The sequence below is a fragment of the Triticum aestivum genome, chromosome 5B (assembly GCF_018294505.1).
Source record: "Triticum aestivum cultivar Chinese Spring chromosome 5B, IWGSC CS RefSeq v2.1, whole genome shotgun sequence".
In the NCBI taxonomy this organism is placed as follows: Eukaryota; Viridiplantae; Streptophyta; class Magnoliopsida; order Poales; family Poaceae; genus Triticum; species Triticum aestivum.
This window is the reverse complement of record NC_057807.1, coordinates 424895207-424913951: the sequence shown is the minus strand read 5'-3', so window position 1 is coordinate 424913951 and position 18745 is coordinate 424895207. Positions and strand designations below refer to the sequence as shown.

At 44.3% G+C, this 18745-nt stretch overlaps 1 protein-coding gene across 1 annotated transcript; it reads left to right on the top strand.

The window, feature by feature from the left end:
• The first annotated feature begins 693 nt into the window (after positions 1–693).
• LOC123116299 (serine carboxypeptidase 1-like) lies at positions 694–2875 on the top strand. The gene is made up of 7 exons (XM_044537277.1): positions 694–1194; positions 1269–1531; positions 1599–1844; positions 1959–2068; positions 2136–2222; positions 2310–2418; positions 2518–2875. Exons 1-7 carry the CDS (start codon positions 699–701, stop codon positions 2677–2679), a joined length of 1473 nt encoding a protein of 490 aa, XP_044393212.1. The 5' UTR covers positions 694–698; the 3' UTR covers positions 2680–2875.
• Positions 2876–18745: the final 15870 nt, after the last annotated feature.

Genomic DNA, 18745 nt, shown 5'->3' with positions numbered 1-18745 from the left:
AGGCGATGATGGTCCATTAAGTATGAACCAGGATTATTAATTTAAAAAGAATATCCCTTCTGTATTTATTTACTCTGCATTTTGGTTTGTTTTAGGTCTAGCTTTGTAAATTTTGATCAAGTTTATTGGAAGTTACTACAATACAAATCAATCAATACTTTTGGATGTATCAATGTATTTTCACACCATATATAATTGTTGATGTAATTGTTTATATTATTTGTTATAAATTTGGTTATTTTTTTGAAAGTTTGATTGAGGAGAAAGCTAATACGCAGAATAAATAAAAACAAAGAAGTAAAAATATGAACCACGACCTAGGAGGTCGTAAGCTAATACGCAGAATAAATATGCACCGGCGGACAGTTGGTCACCTCGGTCTCATCGTTTGGATTGTTGTCTAGAGATGTCACCTCCGCATCGACGGCGTCGTCAGGAAATACTTTCAATGTCGATTTCATTGCCGTACGCTCACAATGTCCGGCACTATGGAACGAGGTTCTGGAATATAACATTCTTGAGCTCAGTCAAACATCGATACGATGCATGTATCTTGGAATGCCCGAAATACATAAGCAGTTTCGTGGCAGCTTGCCGCTCCCCCTGACAAGTCCATATACCAGTATAAAAACACCAAAACGATCTACGTATCCTCAGCAAGTCACCACCCCTCGCAGATTACGATGAGGAACCATTCCATGTACAGCGCGGTAGTGGTACTGGCGATCGTACTGTGCGCATCATCGCTGGCGAATGCGGCGGTGACCCTGCAGCAGAAGGACGTGCTGAGGGCCTTCATCGAATCGAGGGCCCAGACGCGCGCGAGCGGGCCGGCGGAGCCGGACACGTGGGCCGACCCGGCCAGCAGCTTCCGCCACCTGCCCACCAAGTGCGAGGCCCCGCCGGCGGGCACCAGGGAGGCCGACAGGATCGCGGCGCTGCCCGGCCAGCCCCCGCGCGTCAACTTCGAGCAGTACTCCGGCTACGTCACGGTCAGCGAGGAGTACGGCCGCGCGCTCTTCTACTACTTTGTGGAAGCCCCCTACGAGGCCTCCTCCAAGCCGCTCGTGCTCTGGCTCAACGGCGGGCCCGGGTGCTCGTCGCTCGGCGCCGGCGCCATGGCGGAGCTCGGCCCGTTCCGTGTGAACCCCGACGGGAAGACGCTGAGCCGAAACAGGCATGCCTGGAACAATGGTGGGTGACCGACGGATCCTCTTACAACTTCACGTACGCTGTGATCTCAGCTGATGGCTTGTGGTGTCGTGCAGTGGCAAATGTGATCTTTCTGGAGTCGCCGGCGGGCGTCGGGTTCTCCTATTCGAACGCTTCGGTGGAGAGCGGCGACTCAGGGACCGCGGTGGACGCCTACCTCTTCCTGCTCAACTGGCTCGAGAGGTTCCCCGAGTACAAGGGCCGCGACTTCTACATCGCCGGCGAGAGCTACAGCGGGCACTACGTCCCCCAGCTCGCCACCGTCATCGTCGCCCTCGCCGAATTCGGTCTCACAGACATGAACCTCAAGGGCATCTTCGTAAGTCGCCTGATCATGTCCGCCGGCGTTGTGAGCTTTGATCTGACATAAGGGTTCATTTCTGCAGGTTGGTAACCCGTACCTCGATGACTACATGAACACAAAGGGATCGTACGAGTTCTTGTGGAACCACGGGGTGATCTCCGACGAGGTGTGGGGCAATATCAGCGAGCACTGCAGCTTCGGGCGGGTCGAGGGCACAGCGTGCGGCCAAGCCAAGAAGTCGTTCAAAATCGGCGACATCGATCGATACAACATCTACGCCCCGGTCTGCATTGAGTCGCCAGACGGGAGTCTCCACTCCAGCAGCTACGTACGTACTACAACACGAAACAAATATACGCTCTTTCTCTTCTGGAAATCTCATCATCACCAAGAAATTTGCTCGATTGAAGTGCTGATTAGTTAGCGTCTGTGATTGAGACAGTTACCAGGCTACGATCCGTGCATCGGGGCCTATATCGACGCCTACTTCAACAGTCCTAAGGTGCAGAAGGCTATGCATGTTCGAACCAACACCAAGTGGTCAGAGTGCGCGTAAGTAACACACCTGCTTATTTACCCTTTCCAGCGGGATATTTACCCCACCTTATTCTGTCCACAGTAACTTGCACTGGACCGATGCCCCGGTTTCCATGGTGCCAACCCTTGCTTGGCTTGTCGACAACGGATTAAGAGTCTGGTTGTACAGGTAAACATTTTCAGTACCTCCGAGACACCAAAGTAAGATATTTTTTTTGCGACTTATCTCATAAAATCGTTGCTAATTCGACCACAGCGGTGACATGGACGATGTGTGCCCAATTACCGCCACGAGGTACTCAGTCAAGGATCTCAATCTGGCAATCACAAAACCGTGGCGACCATGGTACACCCCTGACAGTGAGGTAACTATACATATATATGCAATAACCCTTAATCCCTGTCGTACTAGTCTTGTGATTGGATTGCAAATTGCATGCTAACTGAATTATGGCCAAATCTAGGTTGGAGGCTACGCTCAGCAATACGAGGGAGGGTTCACGTTTGCGTCGGTGCGAGGAGCTGGTCATATGGTCCCTAGCTTCCAGCCCAAGAGATCACTTGTTCTTTTCTACTCCTTCATGAAAGGTGTTCTGCCACCGGCGGTCTCCGTATGGAGCCCATGATCGAGCATATACTGCTGGTCCTACAGGTTAAGTTTGCAAGCGGGCGGAGAAACCAATTGGTCCAGCCGGATACAGATAAATTAAGTGTGATATAATATCAACACCCCTCATTAGATCTCGAAGAAGTTCTTCCTAAATTCATTTTTTGCTCCACCTTGTGTACGTTGTCCCAGAGAATGTTAGGGACACGTCCTTTTTTAACTCAATAATATAATAATAAATTCTGTTTTTTCTTTGCGGGGGCATTGTGCTTTGCTTAGCATGGTTAAATAAAGTTTCGGAAGTTGAGACCCATCTTTCTACTAAATTTCAGTTATAAGATTCGGCCTAAGGTTCTGGCCAACATGTTAGGTCTGATTATAAGCTTTGTGGTTAGTGATACCCATACCGCCTTCATGAGAGGTAGATACATCATGGAAGGAGTTTTGGTGCTTCATGAGATAGTTTATGAGATACATCATACCAAACAAGTGGAGTGCTTATGAAAAAGACTTTGAAAGGCCTATGACATTGTGAAGTGGTCTCTTCTGTACCAAATGATGCGAAAAAGGCTTTGGTGATACTTGGTGTGACGGGGTGATGGGAACTATGTGTGGCGGGAGGATTGCCATAAAGGTTAATGACCAACTTGCTCTCTTGCTGTTTGACATAGTAGCTGACGGACTTGCTTTGCTTGTTAAGCAAGCTCAATGACAAGGTTTGATTTCCGGGCTTGCCCCATAATGATGGATTAGCTATGCTACAATATGCTAATGATGTCATTTTTCTGATGAAGGATGATCCGTTTGAGGCTAGAAACTTTAAGTACAATCTAGCATTTTGAAAAAAATTCTGGACTCAAGATAAGTTTTCACAAGAGTGAATTTTTTTGTCTTGGGGAAGCAGTTGACAATGAGCAAAACTACAAATGCATTTTCACTTGTAGTGCTGGCATTTTGCCTTTGAAGTATATGGGCCTTTCAGTAAGTGACAAATGGTTGAGTAATTCCCAATAGGTTTTTTATGAGGAAAAGATTGTGTTGTAGTTGTGGATTTAAACCCTACTTGAGATCCCACCCCTATCCTACATGGATTTCCACCTAGGTAGTCAACACAAGTCAGGACAGTCAACAATAGTCCAAGCCACCCCTCGTGGGTCCAGCGGACTACTCCGGTCAACAAAATTCCAAGTAAGGCTTCATGGTCAACAAGTCAAACGAGGAAGACCACATACATGAATAAGCCAAAGAAGCCGAAGCCCAATCCCAAGCCCAAGCCCAAGCAAGGAAGCCTCCTCATCGGATTGATTTTTCATATTAATCTCCCATTGAGATAAAATGCGAGTCACCATTACCGATGTCATCAATAAAAGTGGAAAGTTGTTGCTCTTTTCCTTTTCGTATATAACACTGGTCTGTTTCGCCAATCTAGATAGGAATTGCCTTGTGGCACATATTTTAAAATTCTACCTCTGAATTGGCATTCGGCCATTGGTGGGCCTCTCCCGCACATTCTTAATAATGTCTCCAAGAGCCATTCTTCTCTAACCATCCGAATGCAAAAAATGAACGGGCGGCAACCAGTGGGGGAGGTAGTAGAGTTAGAATCAAGAACGATAGGCGCATGGTCAAAAGGTATCTTTATAAACTCTAGGGCACACATAGGTACGACAGGAAATTTTAATTCCCACCTACTATCCATGAGGACCCGGTCGTGTTTTTCATATGTCAGCACTGGATGATTATTAGCCCAAGTGTACTACCTCTCCGACATATCGGCTTCCCGTAGATTCAAACTATCAATCACAATGTTGAATAAGAAAGGCCTGTGAGTGTCAACAAGGTCGTTATTTTTTTCTTCTTGGTACCTTAGAATATTAAAGCCATGATAAGCATGGGATGTGGGCTATCCTTTGTCAGTTTCACCAATTATAGAAGGAAGGCGATTTAGTCTTATCTTGGGCAGCCCCATAGACTACAACCAGGCTCGTGCAAAATTGGCACCTCTATTTTTGAGGTAAAAGAGAAAGGGAGCAACACTACTATTCCTTTTTAGTATACAGTTGTGCTTAAGAGTGGCACATGCTTTTAGTAGATATTAGGGCATCTCCAACGATGACTAGCAAATGTCTCCGATATATGCCCGTTTTTATGTCCGTACGTGGTCTGCGGACATGATATGGGAGGGAGCCATCCAATGTTAATCACAAAATATTCGGTTGGGAGGAGAAAAAGTAGGTTGGGACCATGCATGTTATGAGATATTGTGGTTTATTGTCCTGTTAGGAGGAGAGAGAGGAGAGGGGACCATGCATGTGCGATTGGGAAGAGAGAGAGAGAGAGAGAGAGAGAGAGAGAGAGAGAATTGCATAGTACTAGAGGCTAGCAATGGTGGAAGGGTGAGAGTGTGTATAATCCATGGAATCAACATTAGTCATAAAGAACTCACATACTTATTGTAAAAAATTATTAGTCATCGAAACAAAGTACTAAGCGCATGCTCCTAGGGAAGAGATTGGTAGGAAAAGAACATCGCTCGTCCACGACCACCACTCATAAGGAAGACAATCAATAAATAAATCATGCTCCGACTTTAGCACATAACGGTTCACAATACGTGCGTGCATGCTACTGGAATCACAAACTTTAACACAAGTATTTCTACCAATCCACAATTACTCACTAGCATGACTCTAATATCACCATCTTTATATCTCAAAACAATCATAAGGAATCAAACTTCTCGTAGTATTCAATGCTCTTTATATGAAAGTTTTTATTATATCCCTCTTGGATGCTCGTCATATTAGGACTAAATTCACAACCTAAGAAAATTACCATGCTGTTTAGAGACTCTCAAAATAATATAAGTGAAGCATGAGAGTTCAATAATTTCTATAAAATAAAGCCACCGCCGTGCTCTAAAAAGATATAAGTGAAGCACTAGAGCAAATTGCCTAGTTTAAAAGATATAAGTGAAGCACACAGAGTATTCTAATAAATCATGATTCATGGGTGTTCCCCTCAAAAGGTGGGTACAAAAAGGATGATTGTGGAAAACGAAAAAGTAAATACTCATATCATACAAGACGCTCCAAGCAAAACACATATCATGTGGTGAGTAAAAATATAGCCTCAAGTAAATTTAGCGATGGAAAGAAGACGAAAGAGGGGATGCCATCCGACGCATCCCCAAGCTTAGATGCTTGGTTGTTCTTGAATATTACCTTGGGGTGCCTTGGACATCCCCAAGCTTAGGCTCTTGCCACTCTTTCCATCAAATCTCTACCCAAAATTTGAATCTTCACAACACATAACTCAATAGAAAACTCATGAGATCCGTTAGTATAAGAAAATAAATCATCACTTTTTAGTACTGTTGTGAACACATTATTTATTTATATTGGTGTTTTATCTACTGCATTACAACTTTTTCATGGTTCATACCCCCCCCCAATACTACCCGTAGATTCATCAAAATAAGCAAACAACACATAGAAAACGAAATCTGTCAAAAAGAGAACAGTCTGTATCAATCTGGAAATTTTGTATACTTCTTTAACTCTAAACATTATGAGAAATTAGGACAACCTGGCAAATTTGTATATTAATCTTGTGTAAAAAATTCAGATCAAAATCACGTTTCTGTGATTTTTTAAAATTGTTTTACTGGGCGCGAAATTTTCTGTTTTTCATCAAGATCAAATCAACTATCAACCTTAAGCCATCCCAAAGGTCTTACTTGGCTCAAACACTAATTGAAACACCAAAACACAACTACTACATACTTCCTATGCATAGGAATTTTATAAGCAAATAAATTATCAAGACAAGCAAAAACTAACATATGCAAGGAAAAAGAAAGAAACAATAACAATCTCAACACGATGAGAGGTAATTTAGTAACATAAAGATTTCTACAACCATATTTTCCTCTCTCGTAATAATTACATATAGGATCATAATCAAATTCAAAAATATAGCTATCACATAAAATATACTCTTCATGATCCACATGCATGCAAAGTTGACACTCTTCCAAATAGTGGGATTAACATAAAATAAAGTCGTTATTTCTCCATGCCCACTTTTATCAAAAATATCATAAGATTTATCAATCTCCAAAGTAGTGGGATAATTACTACCTAGAGTTGACATTCTTCCAAACCCACTTTCAATATTATAGCAAACACATTCATCATGAGGCTTAAATAAATTTCGAGATCATAAGAAGCATTATCACCCCAATCATGATCATTGCAATAAGTAGCGGACATAGAAAAACTATCATCCCCAAGCTTGGGGTTTTGCATATTATTAGCACAATTGACATTAATAAAATTTATAATAACATCATTGTAATCATGCTTTTGATTCAAGGAACTATCAAGTATGGGTTTAATAGCAATAATTTCATGTTTAACGTAAGGAAATATAGCAAGTTCATCTCCATAAGCATAATTAATATTGGCATCTTGGCCATAAAAATAGCAATCATCATGTTCATCAAGGGAGGTTATCTCTACCAAATCAACGGAATCATAATTATCTATAGATTCATACATATCATTATTTTCTTTCAAAGAAACAGTCATTCTCTCAATAAATTCCTTAACATAGGCATTATGAGCATAGTTTTCATAGCAATATTTAAGTATGTCAAAATTTTCAGATTTGTAGAGAGTAATATCATACTTTTCAATCAAAGAAGCACCTTCATAAGCACCCTTAAAAGCAACAAATTCTTCAATTTGTTCGATATCACAGTAACTACAAACACCCTTTTCATAACAAGATAAGATTTCATTATCATTAAAATCACATAGGTAGGGAAGGTGTTTTTTAGGGTTCTTAAAGCAACAAGTAATCACAAAGTTCACAAAGATTCCAAGCATAACATAGCAAACAATTTATTTGATTCCATAAGAGTCTCCCTTTTTGATACAAACGGTGACGCACAAAATGAGCATGCTCTTCTAAAGATTTTCCCTCAACTAAACTAGCTAGGGTTTCAGCACGAGCACATATGGATCGAAGATGATCAAAGTAGAAAACTTTTAGTGGATCCACAAACCTTTTTGTTTCTGAATTTCAATAAACACACAATTTTACCAAGCAAACAAGTAAATGAACCAAGTAAGAAATAAAGGCAAACGAAAAGAAGGCAAACGAAAAGAAGGCAAATAAAAAGGCAAATAATTTTGTGTTTTTCTGAAAACCTTTTAGAAGTGGGGTAGAGGAAAAAGAGAGTCAAATGGTAAATAATGTAATGCAAGAGATGAGAGTTTATGGTGGGTACTTGGTAGGCTTGATGTTGAACCTCCCAGGCAACGGCGCCAAAAATTCTTCCTGCTAGTTCTTGAGCTTGCGTTGGTTTTTCCCTTGAAGAGGAAAGGGTGATGTAGCAAAATAGAGATAAGTATTTCCCTCAGTTTGAGAACCAAGGTATCAATCTAGTAGGAGGTACACTCAAATCTCCAATATATGCATCTGCACAAACAATCAAACACTTGCACCCAACGCGATAAAGGGGTTGTAAATCCCTTCACGATCACTTGCAAGGATGAGATAAGATAGAGATAGATATAAAATATTACTAAAACGTAAAACAAAATGAATGTAAATAAATTGCAGCAAGGAATTTTTGGGTTTTTGCTTTTATAGATATGAAAATATATGATGGAAAATAGACCTGAGGGCCATAGGTTTCACTAGAGGCTTCTCTCTTGGAGAAAGCATACGGTGGGTGAACAAATTACTGTCGATCAACTGATAGAAAAGCGCAAAGTTATGAAGATATCCAAGGCAATGATTATGAATATAGGCATCACATTTGTGTCAAGTAGACCGACTCATGTCTGCATCTACTACTATTACTGCACACATCGACCGCTATCCAGCATGTATCTAGAGTATTAAGTTCATAAGAACAGAGTAACGCCTTAAGTAAGATGACACAATGAGAGGGATAAACTCAAGCAATATGATGAAAACCCCATCTTTTTACCCTTGATGGCAACAATACAATACGTGCCTCGCTACCCCTAGTTTGGCACTGGGTGAGGACACCGCAAGATTGAACCCAAAACTAAGCACCTCTCTCACTGCAAGAAGAACCAATCTAGTTGGCCAAACCAAACCGATAATTCGAAGAGAAATACAAAGATACCAAATCATGCATATAAGAATTCAGAAGAGACTCAAATAATAGTCATAGATAATCTGATTGTAAATCCGCAATTCATCGGATCTCGACCAACACACCGCAAAAGAACATTACATCAGATAGAACTCCAAGAACACCGTTGTATTGAAGATCAAAGAGAGAGAGAAAAAGCCATCTAGCTATGAGCTATGACCCGTAGGTCTGTGGTAAACTACTTATGCTTCATCGAAAGGGCAATAGAGTTGATGTAGAAGCCCTCCATGATCGAATCCCCCTTCGAAGGGTGCCGGAAAAGGCCCCAAGATGGGATCTGATGGGAACATAAGGTTATGGCGGTGGAAAAGTATTTTGGTGGACGCTTCTGGTTATTTGGGAATATTCGGGAATTTATAGCGCAAGAATTAGGGTTGGAGGACTCCCGAGGGGCCCACAAGCCAGGGAGGCGCGCCCCCTAGGGCGCGGCCTGAGGGCTTGTGGTTCCCTCGAGACTCTTCTGACCCCATCTCCAAGCTCCGTGGATGTCTTCTGGCGCAAGAAATATCATTGCGAAAGTTTTATTCCATTTGGACTCCGTTTGATATTCTTTTTCTATAAAACTCAAAAATAAGGAAAAAACAAAAACTAGCAGTGGGCTCTAGGTTAATAGGTTGGTCCTAAAAATAATATAAAATAGCATATTAATGCATATAAAACATCCAAAACAGATAATATAATAGCATGGAATAATCAAAAATTATAGATATGTTCGAGACGTATCAGAGCCCCGCCTAAACCTTCAATCGAGCTTGAGCAGCTCTTTTGCCCCTCCAATGGCGAACCGCCGCCGCTGGCCACTGCTTAAATTCATGCAAGCTGAGTCCTCCCCCTCCCTTTAGCCCACTCCATGGTGCTCACCTATCCACCCTGACCCTTTCCTTCTTAGAACCCCTCTGCTGGGGCCGAGCTGTGCGCTCCCACGGCGCCCATCACTGCCGTTCGCCACCCACTGAAGCTCTGCTCAATGGCGGCCTCCACAGCGCGCGTGGAGCATACATGCATACGTGCCACACCGCCCTGAGCACTCCGGTGGCTAGAGCATTGCCGGGGGTGGCCTGTGGCGCCCAAACGAGCGCCGGCGCCGCGAGGCCCTCCTGTGCTTCTTGGGCACCCAGCGGAAGGAAGAAGATAACCTGTCGAGGCGGGCCCACCTCCCCCGGTCCCACCTGTCAGCCGCATGAGGCACCCGCTGGCGTGGTTAAGTGGATGGGCATTTTCTAAAGTATGCTTTCCTACGGGCAAAGCGTAGTCTGCTTCTATACAGGAGGAAAGTACATTTTCGCTGCACGAAGGCGTATTCTTCGAAATGCATTTTTTGATTCCATCAACCGGCCGAAACAATTATATTGCGGGCGTTCGTTTGTTAAAAGTAGAAATGGAATTTTTTAAATTCTTTTTCTGCCTAACGAACGAACGGCCGTATCTCTTCACTCGTAACTCTGAATCAGGTGATTCCAAAGCCCACGTTCTCTATTCATCGAGCCCGTTCTGATGGTATCATTTTCACCATGTTGTAAAATTCTGAAAATGGCCATTTTGTGCCTTCCCTATATCCAGCTTTCCCGAGGAAGAAACTTTTCCGACAAATCTGTCCGCGAGATCCTCGCACTTCTTCCCGGTGAATCCACCCACCCTAGGAAAACCACACACTCCATTTGCAGGATTGCAATGCAATGCCATGGTTTATTTAATAAACTTGCATAAAATATTTCATTAGCTAAATATGATTTATTCATGGCATTTCTTGGGGTAATATTTGATATTGCTACTGCCATTATGATGCTTGGATTTCTAGGACTAATGCTTTGCAGATTGAGGATGACATGTTGCCATTGGATTACTAGGAACAACAGTCACGCTTTCGTTATGATCATATTACATATTATGCCTATCAGAGTATCATTGGATTTGATGCTATCTTATTTCTTGAATCTGATCATTAGTTTATACCTCTTGATGTGTTCATTGGATTAGTCATAGTCTTTGGACTGATCACGAACTTAGTTAATATGCTACCCTTGGAGTTCATTATGATATGACTATATTATTATTTGGATAATTGGATGGATATTGCAATGACTTGTATCACATGTTGATATATGATATTGGAGTACAGTTATCACAGATATATCTTGGGGACAAATTCCGTCATTTCGTTGGTCAAGTGCCACCGAATCGAGCTCACCAGTGCAGCCACACTTGCCTGGATGGGGATGCCCTAATTTGATCTATCATTATGCCTCTTGCCAGTGCCTCCAACTAGGAAAGATTATGTGTGTGCACTACCCTGATCAGGCAGGCGACCATAATCTTGTGAGCCCAAGTTGTGTTGTACCGAGTGTACCCGTTTCGGAAGATTTTGTTTTAGTGTTGCCACAATGGTGGTCGGCTACGAAGGTGGTGGGTGTCAAGAGTTGGCATTAGGGCCACCCATGACATAACCCAAAGGGGAGTTTGTCAGAGTGGCCGGGAGAGTGCCATGCAATAGATTGGTTTTGTTGGAATGTCATTGGTCCACCCAAATGGGAGCATGATTGTCAGTGTCAAAACCGGCGGATCTTGGGTAGGGGGTCCCAAGCAGTGTGTCTTAGGATCAATGGTAACAGGAGGCAAGGGACATAATGTTTACCCAGGTTCGGGCCCTCTCGATGGAGGTAAAACCCTACTCCTGGTTGATTAATATTGATGATATGGGTAGTACAAGAGTTGATCTACCACGAGATCAGAGAGGCTAAACCCTAGAAGCTAGCCTATGGTATGATTGTTGTTGTATATGTCTATCTACTAGCCTGGCCCCGGTTTATATAATGCACCAGAGGCCTAGGATAACAAGAGTCCTAGCCGAATACGCCGGTGGGGGAGGAGTCCTTGTCTTGATCGCCAAGTCTTGTGGAATCTTCCTTGTATGCGGCAACTGTCCGAACTGGCCCATGAGTATACGACCATGGGGATCCTCGGCCCAATCCAACTGATCGGGAGACGACGTGGTGAGTACCCCCCTAGTCCAGGACACCGTCAGTAGCCCCCTGAACCGGTCTTCAAGTTGGGGACGCTCCTCGACTCTTCCGAACCGTTCTTCATCTTCGGTTGCCAGTCTTGAAAACTGGTACATCAAATCTTCTCATCTTCTATCTTGAGGATCGCCGAAATGCATTCGACGAGTTTACACGTCGGGTATCCGACGAGCCCCTTTAAGTTTTCGGCCTTTATCAATGCCTTATTTTTATGCCACACCTCGGGTTCGGAATTATTCCCGGGAGGCAGTGTCCTCTTGCGTCCGAGCTCTAACGCCAGACTGCATTCAAGGTATCTCTTGCAGCCGAGCACCAATGCCGGACTGCTTCCCAGCTCTAACGCCAGACTATGTATCCGAGCTCCAATGCCGGACTGTATCCGAGGTGTCGCAAATCACCTTGGTTCAAAGAAGTTTGAAGGAGTTTAGCCAAGCTTAATGCCGGAAATGCCCTCTATGGAGCCAGCCACTAGCGCCCGAGCTTTATGCCGGACTGCTTCCGAGGTGGTGCACCTCCCCGAATGTGGGCCGATTTTTGTCAATATTTTTGATTGGTGCAATTTATTCTCTGCCGAGATACATAGCCAGTAGCCCTCAAGGTGGGTATCGGTCTAAAACCCGAGATGCCCATGAAGGATGACATAAGACCGCTGATCCCCGTAGCTGCTGAGACTCAGGTTGATTTGGAAAATCAGTCTGAGGATCAAGTCCTAGCTCAGCAGAATACTTCGGGACACAAAAAGCGGCGTGCTCAGTCCTCGAGACTCAGGTTGGGTGCGGCCGACCAACCTGAGGATCAAAATCTCCTAAGAAACTGTATTGCACTTAAAATTTTCTGCATAGAACAGGCAATGCAGTAACCCCCGAGACACTGGTCAGGTGGCAACACCAGATCAGGGGATCGATGTGCCCCTTTAATATTTGTAAACAATAAGCCCGAAGCCCAGTAGCCCCCGAGCCTTAATGCGGGCACGGGAGGCCGAATTAAGGATCGATATCCATAGTAAAATCACAAATTATGTGTAATGACTCTATGTATCCAAGTACTTTACGTCATTAATGCTCGGATCCGCACTGTACAAAACTTTGTTGACCGACCATCGGCTTCCACCTCCTCGGCCAATAGCTGAGGAGTGTTTGTCCTACTTTATAAAGCCTTTACGAGGGCAAAGATTTACAACAAACAAGGCAATCTGGCCATACGGTTTTATAAACAAAGGTACGCAGAGAGACATGTTATATTACTGTTTAATAGAAGAAATGTCTTCCAAAGACAATAGTCCCGCTATCGGTTCCTTTATTTGGGTTGTCATGCTAAGCATGATCATGAAACCTCAGCTCCAATGTAAGAGCAAAATATTGAGGATTTAGTTTGGGAGGCCAGTTAATAGCCCCCGGTAGTGTTCAGCGACAGTCGAGGTCAAGCCGTAAATACTTCGGCCATTGTTATGAATGGCCCGTCGTTTAACACCGTCATCGAATCACCGACCAGTTTACGCTTATTATGACAGTCCGTTTTCAGCTTTCTCCACTGAGGTGCTTAACCATGTGAGCTAGAAGCACAATCGCAGTGGTTCTCCCTTTGCACACCTAGCCGAACAAAGCGGAACATAGGAGGCAAGCGCAGGAGCCGGGCAACCCAACTATTGACCGAAGACACAATTCGAAACCGATGCATATATAGCAATATTCGAGAATGTTTTTGCCGAATCTCTAAAGGTGTCTGGAGTTGCACTGCGAGACTTATGCTGAAAACACACAAATAGTTTAAAAGTGCCATGGGCTCAAAAAGCCAAAAAAACTTATTCAAAAGGTTAATGTCCGAACTAGATCAAGTGTTCGGTGCCAATCCGAAAATTGGACTTTAGAAAAAAAAAGGTGCTTCTGACGTGCTTTCACATGACACATCCTATCTCAAAACTTCAAGCGGGTCAGCCTACGGCTTCAACCTCCTATCCCGAAGGCGGAGTACTTCTTACTAGGCCAGTTTAGCAAATTAAACTCTAGCGGCTTTGAGAGAGAAATTAGGCTCCCCGGCTAGTGACCGCACACTTGTGTCGAAAAAAGGAGTGATAAATAATAATAAAAACTTTGCAACGACTGAGAAGAAAAACACTTATCATAAAATGGCTCATATAAATTTAAGAGCCCCCAAGTGACTTGGGTAAAAGAATGATTGCATGTACCAAAGTACTTATATCATATCTATGTTCAATCGAACTTTAAACGCGTCTTAATCGACCGTCGGCTTCTCCCTCTTCGGTCAAGGACCGAAAAGTGTTATGTACTCCATCTGTCGAGAATATTGATGGTGTTTCCAATAACCAGGCAATCAGGCCATAAGGCTGTAACAGACAAAGCGCGCTCAGGGAACTTATGTTATATTACTGCGAAGAGTAAGAAGCATCTTCGAAGAAAATAGTACCCCCACCGATACCTTTCTTCGGTGCTCATTGTTATTATGAGACTTGTGCAATAGATTTTTTGTACTCATGAGTTCCGTTGTGTGCCAACCATGATTGAAAACAATAAGAGTGCTAGCTTTCGGCTTCACCCAGTCTGAGGTCCGGCTCGGGTGACCCGATCGTGACAATCGCAGAGGCGCTCCCTTTCCTCCCTAGCCGAACAATCGGGAACATAGGGGTAAGCACAGGAGCCAGGCAACCCAGCATGCAAATCGCTTAAGTCAATATGGTGCATATTGTGGCGTAATACACGAACAAGGAACGAAGCCGTACAAGTATAACCATATGCAAGAGGAAAAAGCTTCATGAAGGAAGCCCCCAAGTAAACGGGGTATTTGAATTTGTGCGTCACAAACAAAGTTTGGACAAGGAAATTTTTACAAGCAACTTTTTTCCAAAAAAGTATAATGCTTGGCCGAGCCGAACACAAGTTAAAAATTTAAAACTTTGAGCATGAAGACAACTTAGCTGGTTAATGTGTTCGGTATTGATGATGCGGTCCGAGCTTGATGCGGGACAAGGTTCCATCCCCGAGCCGGTCCCGAGGTGGCGGAGCAAAGAGCTCGGCACTCCGAAGTGGTGACATAGCACGGTCAATGCAGGACGGTAGGGTGATGCCGAAGTCCCCGGCATGGGGTAATGAAGTGTTGACGAAGCCCCCCGTCCAGCCGAGGTGACGCCAAAGGATATAGTCCGGCTGGATCATTTTCCTGTGCACAAAAAATAGTGCAAACCGGAGATAATAGTAATAATAAAAAAAAATCGTTGCATAACAAATAATTTATGCAAAGTGAGTAATAAAAGAAATATGGCCTGGCGCCGAAGTCAATGTCGATGCAGGGCGGCGGCATGATGCGGTAAAGGCATGGCAAGCCCTGAATTCACAGGTCGGTTCGAGTTCCGGATGCGGCGTTCGCCGGACTATGTACGGAAGCTGACCGAACCACCATGCGACCGTCGTTAATGCGGCCATCATTTGATAGACCTGCGTACATATGACGGACAAACCAAAGTAATAATTCATTGGAAAAAATGAACCCTAACAAGCAAAAATACTATGATTAATAGCACCTGGCTTATTTGTTGTAGCAATCCGAAGAAAGGTGATTCCTAAAATTGGGACTCGATCCGCACACCTATCGCCTGATGGGCGATAAAGCAACGGCATGGCGATGCTGGCAAAGGTTGGCTCGCCGAGGCAAAGCCCTCGGTCCAGCTAAAATGACGGAGTTGGTCGGCCAGCGACACCGAAGTCTCCAGAGTAGGTTGATGAAGAGATGATGAAGCCCCCGGTCCAGCGATGCAGGTCATGGCGTGGTCGATGCCGGCTTGATGAAGTGACCGTGTGGCAATGCAGGTGTGCCCGCTCCGTGTAATCCGTGGGGCGGCGATGTTGGTGACGATTTATCCTTCGCGATGCCGAACTATTGTTCGGCTCGCCGAGATGATGATCCAAAGAAATTGAGCTCGGCTCAACAAAGTGACGACGTGTCTAACGCAGGTCGGCCGCCGTGGAGTGATGTTGTCGGGCTGGTTTGACACCAGCGCGACGGTGAAGTTCGTATTGCAAGAATACTTTTAATACTACTGGGATGTGTTTGAGACTAAAACACAACACCCCATACGAAAACTTCCTTCAAAAAGGATGTCCGAGATCCCATTCATAAATAAGATGAATTCGGGTCGGATTCGTTCTCGCGCAGAAAACAGATCCAAAAAGTGAGGCACTAATCGGAAGTTTCCCGGAGTTTGGACGGTCGGATCGAGCTGAATTTTTGGCAGGTGGTAGATATGGGAATTCCGTAGCAAATCAATGGTTGGATTCTCCAAAGTACATCCGATATAGATGCTGGATACCACGCCCTAAACTCGTCCGAATTCTCGTCCAGATTCAACAGGGCTCCGGTATATCGGAGATTGCCGGAGATTCCTCCATCGGAACTCAACGAAATTTTTGCAGGGTTGTTTTAGACTTAATTCCGCATAATTCCACCGAAATAATCGTTTAAGCGACACTCGAGGAGGCGGTGGCGGCGGATACAAGTTTGCTATCCAGAAAAACAGCACGGTCGCCTGAGGGCAATGTTGACGTTGAGCCCCCGAGCTCCATGGATGACTCCTCCATGATCTTTATAGAGATCGGAGTTGGTGTTGATGAAGGCCTTCATCCGAACATGACGATCGGAGGTAGGGCGCAGTCCTCGGTCAAACCAAGGTGACCAGTCGAGCTGGTGACGAAGAAGCCGACGTCGCAGTTGACCCGCAGTCGAGCCATTGATCCTTTCGCCGATCACACAGCGGAACTCTCAATGAAAGCACCAATGTCGGTGTCAAAACCGGCGGATCTCGGGTAGGGGGTCCCAAGCAGTGCGTCTTTGGATCAATGGTAACAAGAGGCAAGGGACACAATGTTTACCCAGGTTCGGGCCCTCTCGATGGAGATAAAACCCTATTCCCGCTTGATTAATATTGATGATATGGGTAGTACAAGAGTTGATCTACCACGAGATCAGAGAGGCTAAACCCTAGAAGCTAGCCTATGGTATGATTGTTGTTGTATATGTCTATCGACTAGCCTGGCCCCGGTTTATATAATGCACCAGAGGCCTAGGATAACAAGAGTCCTAGCCGAATACGCCGGTGGGGGAGGAGTCCTTGTCTTGATCGCCAAGTCTTGTGGAATCTTCCTTGTATGCGGCAACTGTCCGGACTGGCCCATGAGTATACGGCCATGGGGATCCTCGGCCCAATCCAACTGATCGGGAGACGACATGGTGAGTACCCCCCCTAGTCTAGGACACCGTCAATGATGCCATGAGTTCTATGGTGTGGTTATAGTGTACTAACCTCTGCAGAATGTATAATCTATCGATAGCCGCGTCCTCGGTTATGGACCAGTTCATTGTAGGTCACGTCGTTCGATCGACACTCACGATGACAGAATGACTTATAAGATGACTTATACTTATATGTGAGCAAGTAACAGTTCAGCAGGAAGCCGATGATGGTATTGGGATGATCTTGAGGACGATCATTGGATTGTGATGTGATCAGACGATGATCACGATGATGTATTGATCATGAGGTGAAAGAGATGATATGTTGCTTGGCCGGTTATCCAAGAGTGAGATGGTTCATGTGACCTAAGACGAGGATTCATCAGTAAGTCTAGCATTACCATATCATGATTAATATTTACTTCCACATCATAGTAATTGTTTATAACTTAACATGTTAATGCTATGTTGTTGTCCTGGCTTGATGCATTTGGTTGTTGTGAACTTGCGAGTACATTCAAAGTACTCACCTGGCGTGTCATGCCAGATTGCAGGTGATGCCGTGATTAATTGCTTGTCGAGGATCCCGAGTTTGCGAGCTAGGCCGTGTTCCAGCCAGAGTCCCTGGGGAGTGGAGTCCATCATTGTCGTTGTTGTTCTGCTACTAGAAGTTATTCCGCTGCTACGAGTTGTTCCACTGCTAGCATAGAGCTATCTTAGCAGGCGTAGTGTTGCCATGTTGATGTAATCCTTCGTAACATCAGACCCTTGCACTCACTTGTAATAAAGAGTTGATTTGTTCTATGCCAAGCAGTGCCCTAGTCCATAAGACTTGATCTCTGGGATGGAATATGGGGTGTTCCGGTTCCTCTAAGGCGGGGTTCCACATAATATGTATATATAAATTATGAATACATAGGAAAATACCATCATCAGATGATTGCCTTTAGGTCATATTTCCAATAGTATACCCACTTGCAACGGAGTCATTTAGGCATTGGAAGCCCATGGCCCTTGTGTGTGCCTCATGCTTTGGCTGCGGGAGAGGCGTCGCCAGAGGATCAACAATATTTTAGTTCCCATATTCTTTACATATCCTTACATGATCTCTCTCAATGATCTCTCATATGAGATTTAAAAAAAAGGAGGATTACCCCTGGCCTCTGCATCAAGTGATGCACATGACAATTTTATTAAGCAAAGTAGCAATGAAGTACATAGTTCAACATATGTTTGCAAGCAACCTCAAATGAAAAGGAATAAAATTAAGACAACCAGATGACTAAACACCTATCCTATTATTAAACCGCCATCTAAACTGGTTATATGTATCCCGTGCTACCATCTCCCATCGGTTGCACTCATAGGCCATATGCTCCCTGACTTTCACACTGCCGAGTTTCTCTCGTATGAGATGATATTGCCAGAGTATATGTATGGATTTATATGTCGTCTTGGTTCCTTGGCTTGTGAGATCACACCACTTCTGTTACAATAGACGCCAAACAGGTTCGATCCGCCCTGAGCCACACCACGTTCAGAAATGAATTTCCAAATCTGAATACCTTCTTACACACCTTCAAAAGTGACGATGTATTCGGCCTCTGTCGTGGTTCTAAGTCTGACAGTAG